Genomic DNA, 12,481 nt, shown 5'->3' with positions numbered 1-12,481 from the left:
AACTGTTCAAGATAATTTCATAAAACTTAATGTAAGGATACAGATGGTGAGAGTAATTCTTTTCATACAACTTCAGATAAAATTAGGGGACTATAATTTATACATTTGCAACATTGCTCCCACCAATTTTTGAGCTATCCATCCGAATTGTCATCCATGGAATTGAATTATGCTTATGTCATCTGACACTAATTTTGTCTGAATTATTAAAACATAGACTTTATAATCAAAGGTGTCCAGTTTTCACATACGTGGTAAACTTTTAAATGTCAACATTTGACTTTTTGTGACGTGCATTAATGAATTTTTGCACTTATATGCATCATGCGTAAACAACTGCACCATGATAAATACGGCCAAGGTTGCGCTGAATTTTTAAGTGCATAATTCGGTGGAGAGAGAGAAAGAAGGGGGAGGCAATTAATAACCAGGCCTCTTTACAAGACAATAAAATGAAAATAATTATGAATTGTTTACTTGCATCATTTTTCATTATTATGAAGTAAGGGTTTTCACAAGTTGTGTATGCTATGCTTTGAAAATACATGTACGCCTTAAACAAAGCAAGCTGTCATTTAAAGTAATAAGATTTAATACTCTACTGAAGAGAACATTTTAAGGCTAAACGTCTCTTTTCAGCTCAGAGCTGAATGGAGGTGGAATGAGCCCACCATGAATCGTTCAAAGTAAATACAAATGTTCATTTATGTCATACCCCCCTCCCCCCCAATAAAAAGCTAAAAAAAACATATTGATCTTCACACCCGGGCCTCCATTGAAACAAATTTAAACTATTCTGTTCAAAATAAAATAAAGAACAAAAAGCAATGTCTGCTAATAGATTTTGTGCCAAAATTTCCCCCCATAAATATGATTAACTACTGTAATTGTTTGGGCCGTGGATAACGGCCAGGGTATCTCAGGTAGAGCAAATGGTTAGTGATGCAGGGGTCCTGGGTTCGATTCCCGGTCCAGCTATACACCTGCTCCTTTCCTGTTACGTTACAAGCGTGAAATGCAAATTAACAATTCTCAATCACAGGCACTTGGGGTATGGAACCCCCCCCCTTTTCCATTTTTTTTCTTTTTAAATCTGGAGTAGAGTCAACTTTTCCCTATTTTTGTATTCTAATATGCCGTTTTCGACTGAGCTTTTTATGTATCAGTCGAAAACAGTATATTTAAAAACAGCATATAGAGACAAAAGAGTTACATTATTGATAATATATAGTGCATATTAGAATACAAAAATAGGGAAAAGGTGACTCTACTCCAGATTTAAAAAGAAAAAAAAATGGAAAAGGGGGGTCCATACCCCAAGTGCCTGTGTTCTCAATATAAAATCAAGAAGGAAAATTATCCCTAAAATATAAAGAGTTCTGTAGGGCTGCGTTCAAGATCGTAACAGCAAGCATACGAATTAACGCTTGCTGTCGCTATGGGAGTTCGTTCAACTGTTTTGCGCTATCTAGCAGTACGTATACATGTAGCCGCTACGATCTTGAACGCAGCCCAAAACTCCACCCCACTCCACCCCTCTTCATTCTACCCTGAATTCACTGACAAAAAGATCAAGCCGTCTCACAGGCCCCTCCCAGTGAAGTCTAACTCATGCACCCCCAACACTGAAAATCAGGCAGTGATTAAATATCTTTACAAACGAGAGAAGTCAACTTTTTTCATGTGCAGACTTGAAACGTTTCGGGTGTTTAAATACCTGACATACAGACTGTTTGTTTATTATTGATCCGTCTATCATGCAAGACTAAATATTGCATTATCTATAAATAAGCTCCAACAATTTATAAAATCCTTATCGTTTATAAACGGCTGGTGACACTCTCGTAATACCGGGTCAAGGGTTAAACACGGTTGAGAGAATTTTAAGTTCCTTGTCAGAAGTTGTAAACACATGGCAGTGAATGTTGAAATACCCTGTAAAACATTGACTTCAAGTTTACCGACGAACATTATGGCGTATTGTTTTATTAGTGAAACGGTATACCATTAAAGGTTTACTGAGAGAAATTTAAGGACATTTACGTATAGGCGCACTTGCTGATAGGAAGACAATCGGAGTCATTTCAGGTAAGACAGAGAAAGATGAAGAACAGAAAAGAGAAGAGCGTGGAATCCGATGAAAAGAATGTAAATAACAACGAGGGGCCTGAATGTCGACAAAAGTTTTACTCGAGACTGTGTGAATTAAGAGACCAAGCCCGAGAGAGGGGCATTGGGCAGGACCTGGTAGCTCATGTGTTCAAATCACGGGGAACTTTGAAAGTCCAGGCTCCAGTGGAGAACTCATGGTCCAAAACTATAACAATGGCCTTGACCTTATCTATTATTATAACGGCAGGGGTCATGACCTGTGCTGGAATTGCCATGAAATATTTTGGGTTAGACGAGGAGCTACATGAATTAATTTCCGAATCTCGCTGTATTGTTGATAATGGGGGATTCACAATTGAAATTGCCCGACCCCTGACAAATTGTGAGTGTTGCAGAAATCTGAAAGAGTTTCCAGTGGAAAGAAACATTTCCTCTGAGGACTTTGTGAAGAAATATGCTTACACCGCCGTGCCTGTTCTCATCAAAGACGCAACACAAAACTGGACAGCTATGACCAATTTTAGTTTTGATTTCTTCAAAAATATATACACGAAAACAAAAGGCGCGTTAACAACTATTGACGAAGAATGTCAATTCTTTCCATATAAAACAGAATTTGAGACTTTGGGCGAAGTTTTTAACATGTCTGCAGAGAGAGCTAATTTTACACCAGGAGAAAAACCATGGTACATTGGATGGTATGTAAATAAGCTTTATAATTTTTTTAAGGACTTTAATATTGTCAATATTGAATGTAAATTTTAGGTATTTAAATGTATTACCTGAACCGAGGAAATCTTAATGAAAATCATGACTTCGATGGGTTTTTTGTATTTAGCATTAAAATTTGTTAAACATTTTCCCCAAGCGTTGAGAGTCAAAATACTTTTCTGCAATACACTTATGAACATCCATTAATATCCAAGACATGCCTTTGGGGTTCGTATATCACACCAGACATTAATTTTCATATGCAAAAAAGACAGAATTAATTAATTGCACACAATTAAACACTGACTCCAATTAGAGATTTTACTTAAATCTCCAATGAACTATTCGTCATTATGTTAAAATCTTTTTTTTTTTAAAATGTTTTTCCAAGTTGAATTTTAAAACAATATTTAAAATGTTTAGTAGAAATGGAAGGAAAAAAAGAGAGTATTTTCTGAAAGTATTGATATAGTCATTATCATAAGTACATGTACTAGAAATACTAGTGTACGTTCATTTTATGTCAACTATGAAACCGAAACTATATAAATGCTCTCTCTCTCTCTCTCTCATGGGTTTTAATGCAATATAAGGAAATCTTATGAACTGCCTTCCCCTCCCCCTTTTACTTGGCCTACAGATATGAAGGGGCTGTGTTCTCATAATGTTTGTGCGTTTGTTCAGAACTTTGTGAAAGGAAAGAATGACACTCCGGAAAAAAGCTAGCATTTGAAAATATATGATATGGACGAAAATGTGGTAAAAATCAGTATATAGTTCATTCCACTACATCGTGGGTGATGAAAGATAACTCTAATAATTAGCTGTCTCGTGAGTATGAATTACTGGGCAATGGAGGTGTGTGGGTTTCTAGAGTCCTTCAATTTAATATTAAACCGTCGTCAATCCTGGGAGTATAAGATCTCGTTATGATAATAATATATAATGTCTCATGGCACATCCCAAAAACTGTTAATTATATTTTTGATTTTTTGTTTTGCAAAATGTTTCCAGAGAGAATTGAACTTAAGGTCAGATGACACAATCCGCGATAATATATAAATTTCGCCAAGAATTTGTCAGTAAAGTATTGCTACTTTAACAAGTTCACTCACAAAATACTAGACGTTAGTGCAAGATACCAGAGGATGGTGTTTCCTATATAATGCTATTGGAAATCATTTGAATTGTCATTATCATACTTTTTGGTGTTCTTCTTTTTAAAGACAGTTTAAAGATAAATTAGAAATCACAAGATGATGATAATTATTAATACTTTTTTTTATATATTATGGAGAGATACAAAACAGATATTAGAGGAATATGTCCTCTGACCTTAAGACCCGTAAATTTCTTGGTGAGTCCGCTACCAATATCGCTTCCTTGACAGATGATAAAATGCAGATATACTTTTTTTATTGTTTTAATTCAGATTGAGTACAAATGTCGTCATGCATATTTGTGTTATAAAATATAGACTCTTGTGCTCACAATCTATATTGTCTAGGAAATGTATGTACAATTTTCAAGACCCAATGGCATGCAAGAATTTTTTTATGTTAATGGTTCATTTTAAGGTATATTTTCAACAAAAATGTTCGATGTCTAAGTAAATGCATTTGATATATATCTAGATCTATGTTGATATGTGTAATATCTAACATATCTTTGTATGGAACCCGTAAATTTACATACCTTGCCATTGGTCATTTGGAAAATTATTTTGTTAAAAACATTCTGATTTTACACACAACTACTCCGAAGCTGACATTAAAAAAGATGCTTGTATTTTTGATTGACGATACATGTATCTATGTGGTTTTTGGAGATCAAGTCTTCCAACAATTTGTCGAATTCCCATGGGTACTTATTTCGCCCCGTTATAAGCAGACCTATTTCAGTATTCATATAAAGCAGAATTTATTCAAAAACTTTTACATGAAAAGAAGAAGCCTCTTGCTGTGGCCTTCAATTCAACATTTAGATATATTGACGACGTTTTATTTATTAACAATATTTATTTTCATTCATACGTTGATTCGATATACTAGTATCCCTTTGAACTCGAAATTAAAGATACCACAGAGTCCGAAACATCTGTTTCATATTTTACTAGAAAAAGACGCTTATGGTAGCCTAACAAAACTTTATGAGAAACGTAATGACTTCAACTTTTCTATCGCCAATGTCCTTTATTTATGTAGTCATATACCATTACCTGCATTTATCTATGTAGTAATAGACCATCACCTGCATATGGAGATTATGTCTCCCAGTTGATTCAATATTCAAGAGCATGCTCCACGTGCGAACAATTTTTGAAAGAGGCAAGCTATTGACAAATAAGTTAATGAATCAAGGATATAAACAGTCTCGTTGAAAGTCAACATTTCGCAAATTCTATGGTCGACACAATGACCTTGTCAACAAATATAACCTATCATTAAGTCGAATGTTGACTGTCATTTTTTATACAAATAGTTAGACCATTATTTTCTCACTGAATTGTCTATGGATTTTTCCGTTTACCCGATCATGACAAGGAACATACGGCGGGAGTGACGGGTCGACAGGGGATGCTTACTCCTCCATGGCACCTGATTCCACCTCTTATGTTTTAAGAGGTCCGTGTTTGCTATGCTCCTAATTACGTATTGTTTTAATGGGATTTTGAGCTTGATTACTGTTCGTTATCTTCATATTTCATACAGCTACCAGTGCAGCAGGTGCATCATTCAAGGCTTCATATTCTCTTAGAGAAACAATTTTGCTAAAAATGACACCGACTAAAATTTGATTTGAAAATATAGAAGGGAAAAATACTGTTTTCATAGCTGCTTCGAAGATCTTAAAAAATACAGCTAGCTTTCAGGTTAACGCGCCTCTTATTGTGTTCTCTTTGAAAATGTGTCCATACATGTACAATTAAGTTTTGCTCAAATTGCTGTAACAGGTTTTAGCCTATATCCTCCTATAATGACACTCGATACCTGATAAATACATACAAAGCCTCCACATGTGTTGCTGCTGGTCCGGATGATAAATACGACAGCACGTTTTGTCGATTGTAAACTGCTAAACAAACCTATCATGTTATCAATATCAATATCCTCCGAAACAATCATAAAGATACTGTTAATTATATATGTCCAGATATGATCGAGTTCTGCCATATGGTACAAGTAAGGAAAAAAGTTTCAATCCATGTTCCAATTAGAACAGGCTAAAAATTTTGCTGACTTGAGCCAAATTTTTATTTATATCTACTTTTTTAAATTCATTCTTTGGTGTTCTATATGTTAGGTAAACAATCTTAAGACATGCAACATGGTTTTGAACAATTTTCAAGAGCATTTAATTTCATTTATGTTTCTGTGACCTTTTTTTTTAGTTGTAAATTATCAGATACTGGAAGATTTGCAGTTAACTAGTTTACCAAACTTTGAATAGCACTATTGTAAAAAATTATTCCTTTTTTTTGATCGATCAGAACTTTCACGGATTTTGATAGGCTAAACTGTTTGACTCCTTAAAAAATGTTGGATTTCAAAACACCAGACGATATAGGCATTGTGCTTTAATACAATCTTTTATTATTCTTTTTACATTATTTAAAGAAACCCCCGAAGAGTACGTCTTCAAACTTAATTTGGCCATATAATGATTTTGATGAAGTTGGCACATTTTCTTCATCCCCAGGAGTAACTGTCATTCCGAAGTGTCCGCCATACTACGTCAGCACTACCAGCGACCGTACTTCCTTCCGGCGGACTCCGAATCCAGTTCAGTGGACTGGATGTTCATGGGCGGACCCGGACTTGGAGCATTTGTCCATGTGAGTGTGAACGATTTTTTTTTTATAATTTGAATAGTATCAAATCAAATTCCACGAAATCCCAAGTAAAGTGAATAAATCTTTAAAATTTACTTGTGACGTCACTCTTTTGTCTGCATACTCCATTATTTTTTGGAATAAAAATTGCAAACAAGAAACAGCGAGAAAACATCTTTCATATCATATACAAGTTCACCCTCTCGTACCTCTCATTGGTGCAAAGCTTGTTAGAACGTAACAAAATGTTAGAATTAATAATATAATGTTTAGCGATGCTGGGAATCGAACTCAGTACCCTCTGCATCTAAGCTACCGAGACCGGTGCTAAGTCATTTAAAAAACTTCACAACACTTTTTTGCCATACTATAATCTATATAAGAATGTAGTTATTAAAGTGATTATTTATCTAATAAAAATATGTCTGAATCTTTTATAGACATAAAATGAAGGAGTAGTCCAATATCCATTCCTTAAAGGTCATACGCAACGTACATCTACATGTATTTTACAATGTACCTTTCCCACTGATAATCTTCCAAGATATTCTTAATTTAAAATCATAGTTCCATTAGATGTCCCTAGACAAAAAATCAGCATACATTACCAGGAGTTTTGAACAGATATCAAATGTTGAAAATCCTTGTGATTTTTAAAGAGAAATCAACAAAATTATAGTTTTAGCTGGTATTTCCTCAAAATTTGATTCAGAGGCGATGTATAGCATTACCAAGCATCATAAAATCGCACAAAGGTCCTTCAATTATTGAACCTCTTAAATTATACAGCGAATAAGAAAAAGTTCAAAACTACGTTGCGTATACATGTATATATATTAAAGGAATGGGGATATTAACCTATACGAAATAGATAATTTGGCTCAGATATTTTAACCCATTCTAAATAATTATTAGTGTAAATCATTTAAATCATTATACATCGGAAATACTATTGTCCGTCAGCGCCACCATTAGCACTCAACCCAGAATTTTTGTGGTGCCTCAATGAGATATATATACGAGGGCTGTTCGAAAATTATTGAGACAATTACTTTAACTCCATAAAGGTCAGAGATAATTTCAGGAAAATTCGTCAACATTTTATAAAGAACGAATAAAACAATTATACAAAATTTCTAATTTAAAGGATAATTAGATAAGTTCCGGTGAAATAATAAACATGCATATGTCTATCGACCTGGAGCAGCATCGCTACGTCATCTTAACGTCACGTCAGTCGGAGATGATTTTGCATGTGAAACGATCGGGAAGCGTTTACTCTTCTTTCTTTGTTATCATAATTATATACCCTACAAAAATCAAACTGTCTCTTTTCTTAAACGATTCTTTAAAAAATGTGTGCTGTTGCTTCACTATTGTAAATTTTTCATGCGTCATTTATACAGGATGACTTAGCATCATGCAGTGCCAATTTATTCAACGCGGGTCAACGTTATTAATTCCGTTACGGTAAAAATTGATGGTCGTCCGGGACTTCTGATTTTACTGTGGTTGAATTATAGGTTAGAAAAAAATGTATACCAATGAAATACATGTAACAAACCCTTAGACATGTTTTTTCTCGTTGTTATTGTTTTAGCAGGTTGGTCAGTCTGGAAAGGAGTTTTACATAGCGCTACACAAAATTTTAGATCTCTCGCTGCTCCGCCTTGGTCAAAATCCATTTTGTCGTCGTTATCAAATTTCTTTACCGCGCTTAATTTTTTTTAATGATCTCCGTATTTCTGATCGGTATTCTAACAAACTTGCACAGCATGAAGTCAAAATAAAATTAAAAAATTATATACATAAATTGAATAATTTTCGCTCTTATTATGGGTCCACCGGGGTGTTGAACATTGGTGTTACATATTTTCAATATCTGATTTCGTGACTGCGCCGGGTACCCCTACAATTGACACATTTATATACCATTGAAGAGAAGAAATTTAATATTTGTAAAATATTTCTTGCTTTTATGAATTCTTAATGTTTGTCAAACGTATGTGCAAATTTTCACCGAAAGACGTTCATTAGAAAGAAAAATATACAAAATGGCTCAATAATTTCCGAACAGCCCTCGTACATGTATGTTAAAGACTTTATCTTTATTTCAAGGTGTGTACATCTGCTGATACTAGGTATAAAAATAAAATAAAATTGAGGATTGCTCAATCGTAAAAAAAAATTGTGTTTAGTAAAGAAACCATTTAATCTAGTTGTCTTTTAATTCCTAAAAACATTTATTCTACATCATTATTGATAGCATTGTAACATCCTTCTATAGGAGAGAGGTGAATTGTCGCATTTCATGAACTCTTCATATTACTATGAAATACTGTTGTACAGGGTTATATTCGCCCCTTGTAATTTTCACCACTTTACACTTGCCAACAATTTTGCCCCGTTTTAAATTCGATCAGACACACTTCTGTGTAAGAAATTCTGCTATATTCTTTGAATCCGTCACGTTTTAGATTCGCTCACTTACGCAGAGGGCGGAAGGGGTGAAAATAAAACGGGGCGAAAATTTACCTGTATATACAGTAAACAGTTCTAAATTATCATGCGTATGCAAGTATTGAAGAAAATATATAGCCCTGGTATGAAAAGACAGTACTCATTTTCATTGATATCAGGATTTTCATTTATGCTTTATCGCTGTAGAGACAAATCCCCCATGTGAAAAAGAAGGAAAGGACAAGAGTTAATGGAAATTGTAAGATGGACTTTCCCATCCATTATCTCCATCTTGTCGGATTTATCTCTTCGGGAATGGAGCATTAGCGCTGTTTAAATGTTAAAGTGTTTTTCATCGTGACAACTTCTCTGTTTTCTCTCTTTATAAGTAGCAGTAAGCTCTCATGGTTATGCAATATGCGCTTCAAACTTGCTCATAATCATTGCGTTATTTGTCTGATCTTTTTGCGAGAACTTGAAATTGTTTGAAGTTATAGTGTGTTTATACATGTAATTAAAAAAAAATTTTAGACTGACATTTGAAATTAGGCCGGTGAATGTCGCAAAACTTGCAAGTCTGTGACCTTTTCCCCGACCACTCACCATACATCATATATCGAGATTCCTGTAACTGACAAAAATAAGCAAAAAAAAGTTTGACCCCTTTCTAATTTACCATGTGCATTTTTGGATCAGTCGACATAATTCTTAACAAGTGCAATTTACAATAAAGGAAAAAATTAAGCACCTCCAATGAGGGCGCTTGCCATAATTTCCAGCCATGCCTTTCCAGGAAGTACATTGGTTTTACTTCCTTTATTGCTAATGGAGCCTGTCCTATCAAACACTTCAACAGGAAGTCAGTGGATTATATCTAGAATTCGGAAATCACGAATTTGTCTGCTAATTTACAAATGTTACGTGATTAGACTCACTTAAATGCGTTAAATGCACGTGTTTCTATACATTGGATGTCAAAAATAATACACGTTGTGTTCCTAGTGGTTGCTGATTTTTTTCATCTCTCTAGAAATTCAATTTCTTCCCCATTAGACACCTTTAATATCCACTTCACTTATTTACATGAATTATTAAGTCCTGGCATGGAATGATCCTACGCTTATTGCAATATTGTGCAGGTATCAATTAAGGTTGTCTTGTATAAATGGAGAGTGTGTTCCCCTGGCTAACACTTTCCTCACACCCATGATATATATAGTTGACTGGTCTCAATTCATACATATTTGCAGTTAGACTATGTTCAGCGCCCATCCTGGCAGGCCCAGATTTCTGGACAGAAAACATGGACTTTGATCCCAACCCCCGAGTGTGAGGACGTGTGTACTGAACTAAACGTCACAGTCAGTAAAGGCGACATCAGTAAGTATCAGTGTCAGTCAAGAGGTGTAAAGCGACCAACACATTATACTTTCAGTAGAAGTAAGGGAAAATAAGTAAATGTGAAAACATGGCAGGAAGTGGCGATCAATGACGAGATATTAGGTCTTAACTGTAACAAGCCGGTCAGGCACTTCATCACTAAGTATTAAAATAAGTAACTGTCAAACATCAGTGAACAATGTCTACAAAATATCAATATAGTGTAGTTTTTCAGTAAGGGTATAACAACTTGATTGCATGACAACATATATCTGCATGTTAACACAAAGTATCAGTAAAACACTATGCAGATACGATAAATTGTAGGATAATGAAGCTACAAGTAATTGTTATTTCAGAGATGTTATGTTAGTAAGGGTAACTTGTTTAATTTCAGTAAAAGGAACTCTCAATATAATAAGTAAGGCTGATAGCGAAAGTAAAGGTTATTTTTTTTTTTTTTTGTGAAAATCGTTTTTATTTCTTGTTCCTTATGCGGGATTATCGATAGTAACCGTCATTGCAAAAAAAAAAAAAAAAATTGAATATATATATATATATATATATATATATATATATAAACCCATGTTACAAGCGGGCTACACATTTTTTCTGTAATTGTTGCAACCATTAATTCGCGCATTTTAAATAAAGGAATCATTTTATTGTTTGTAGAGAAATTTTAGTTGTTTTGTTGTCAGTTTAGATGGTATTTACTCAGTACAGTACATGTACATAAAAATGCAGCAATATACAGGCAGGTAGTATCGGTCAGTTTTTTTGGGGGGGGGGGGGGGGCTTCCCAAACACAAGGTTTTACTGTTAATTTAGTATCAAAATGTTCAATGAATGGCTGGTACCCCCTCTCCCCTCACTTTTTTATAGCATGGTCAAATCCTCCCAGGTTGATGTATTTCTTGTCAAAAAATGTTGGGACCCCCCCCTTTTTTTTTGCTTGTCAAAGATTTTTCATGCAATTTGCCTTCCCCCTTTCAAAAACAATACTTTGTGCCTGATATAATAGTCCATGTTTACAAGCCGGTAAAGAAATAAAACAATAGTACATAATAGGTATATCTATATACATAATGATTTTGCTTACGTTTGAAATGCATTTAAAAGCATACATGTAATCAAATGTTAATGTTATGTCAGATTAGCGACCTTCGGTGAGTAACACCAGTAAATAGCGGAAATCGACACTATTGGACACTCCAACCTTTCCCACATTACAAGTTTTTTCCCCCGAAACTAGAAAAGAAACCAACAATCCTTTCTATCACTCTTTCCTATGTCCTTTGTCAAGGATCTTATCTCGAGAGCTTTTCAAGTGCCGACATATGTAGCATTTGTACCTCCAAATGAATCATTAACTGAATCAGTAACTGTATCGTAAATTGCGTATGTACATGTATTTCAAACAAGTTTCTGCCAAACCGAAGCTTATACGTTTCGAGACGTTTATTTTTACTCTTCCGAGTTCTGAATGTATCCTTGTTTGATCAAACATGTTTATAAAGTGTACTCTTTTTCTTTGCAGTCGTGCTGGATACAAACCAGTGGTACCACGCCACTTACATCCATCCCGGAGAAATCAGCATCACCATTGGATCGGAGTATGACTGAATAAAACATAATATTCAAAAAGCCTATTCTTTTTTTTGTACATTTCCCGAAGTTCCTCAAATGTAAATGGGTATCGTGTTTTGGTCTTAAGACTCACTATGTTCGGGATCCTGCATTATTTATGTTGGAATGCCTTATGCTAGCAAAGATTAAAACCTTTGGGGTAAAATTTTATGAGGCCTGGACAAATAAACCAATTGATATAAAAAAATTGAGGGCTATTTTAACAATTAAAACAAATCTACACTGCGTATACATGCCCTTGATTTCAGGTCCTTGGACTTTTTGCAATGTTTTTTTTTCTTATCCACATAGGAAAAAATCGCTCTTGTTCATTATCCCTCTGGTCACTATTATGAT

General features: G+C 34.5%; 1 protein-coding gene across 1 annotated transcript; it reads left to right on the top strand.

The window, feature by feature from the left end:
* Positions 1-1,933: 1,933 nt before the first annotated feature.
* Positions 1,934-12,142, top strand: LOC133200133 (bifunctional arginine demethylase and lysyl-hydroxylase JMJD6-like). Its single transcript, XM_061335885.1, has 4 exons — positions 1,934-2,810; positions 6,523-6,658; positions 10,366-10,495; positions 12,036-12,142. Exons 1-4 carry the CDS (start codon positions 2,104-2,106, stop codon positions 12,119-12,121), a joined length of 1,059 nt encoding a protein of 352 aa, XP_061191869.1. The 5' UTR covers positions 1,934-2,103; the 3' UTR covers positions 12,122-12,142.
* The last annotated feature ends 339 nt before the right edge of the window (positions 12,143-12,481 follow it).

Source organism: Saccostrea echinata, unplaced genomic scaffold (genome assembly GCF_033153115.1).
Source record: "Saccostrea echinata isolate AGI-Se365-2 ecotype Australia unplaced genomic scaffold, CSIRO_AGI_Sech_v1 ptg000037l, whole genome shotgun sequence".
NCBI lineage: Eukaryota > Metazoa > Mollusca > Bivalvia > Ostreida > Ostreidae > Saccostrea > Saccostrea echinata.
Note: the sequence above shows the minus strand (reverse complement) of the source record. Positions and strands in the feature narration are given on the sequence as shown.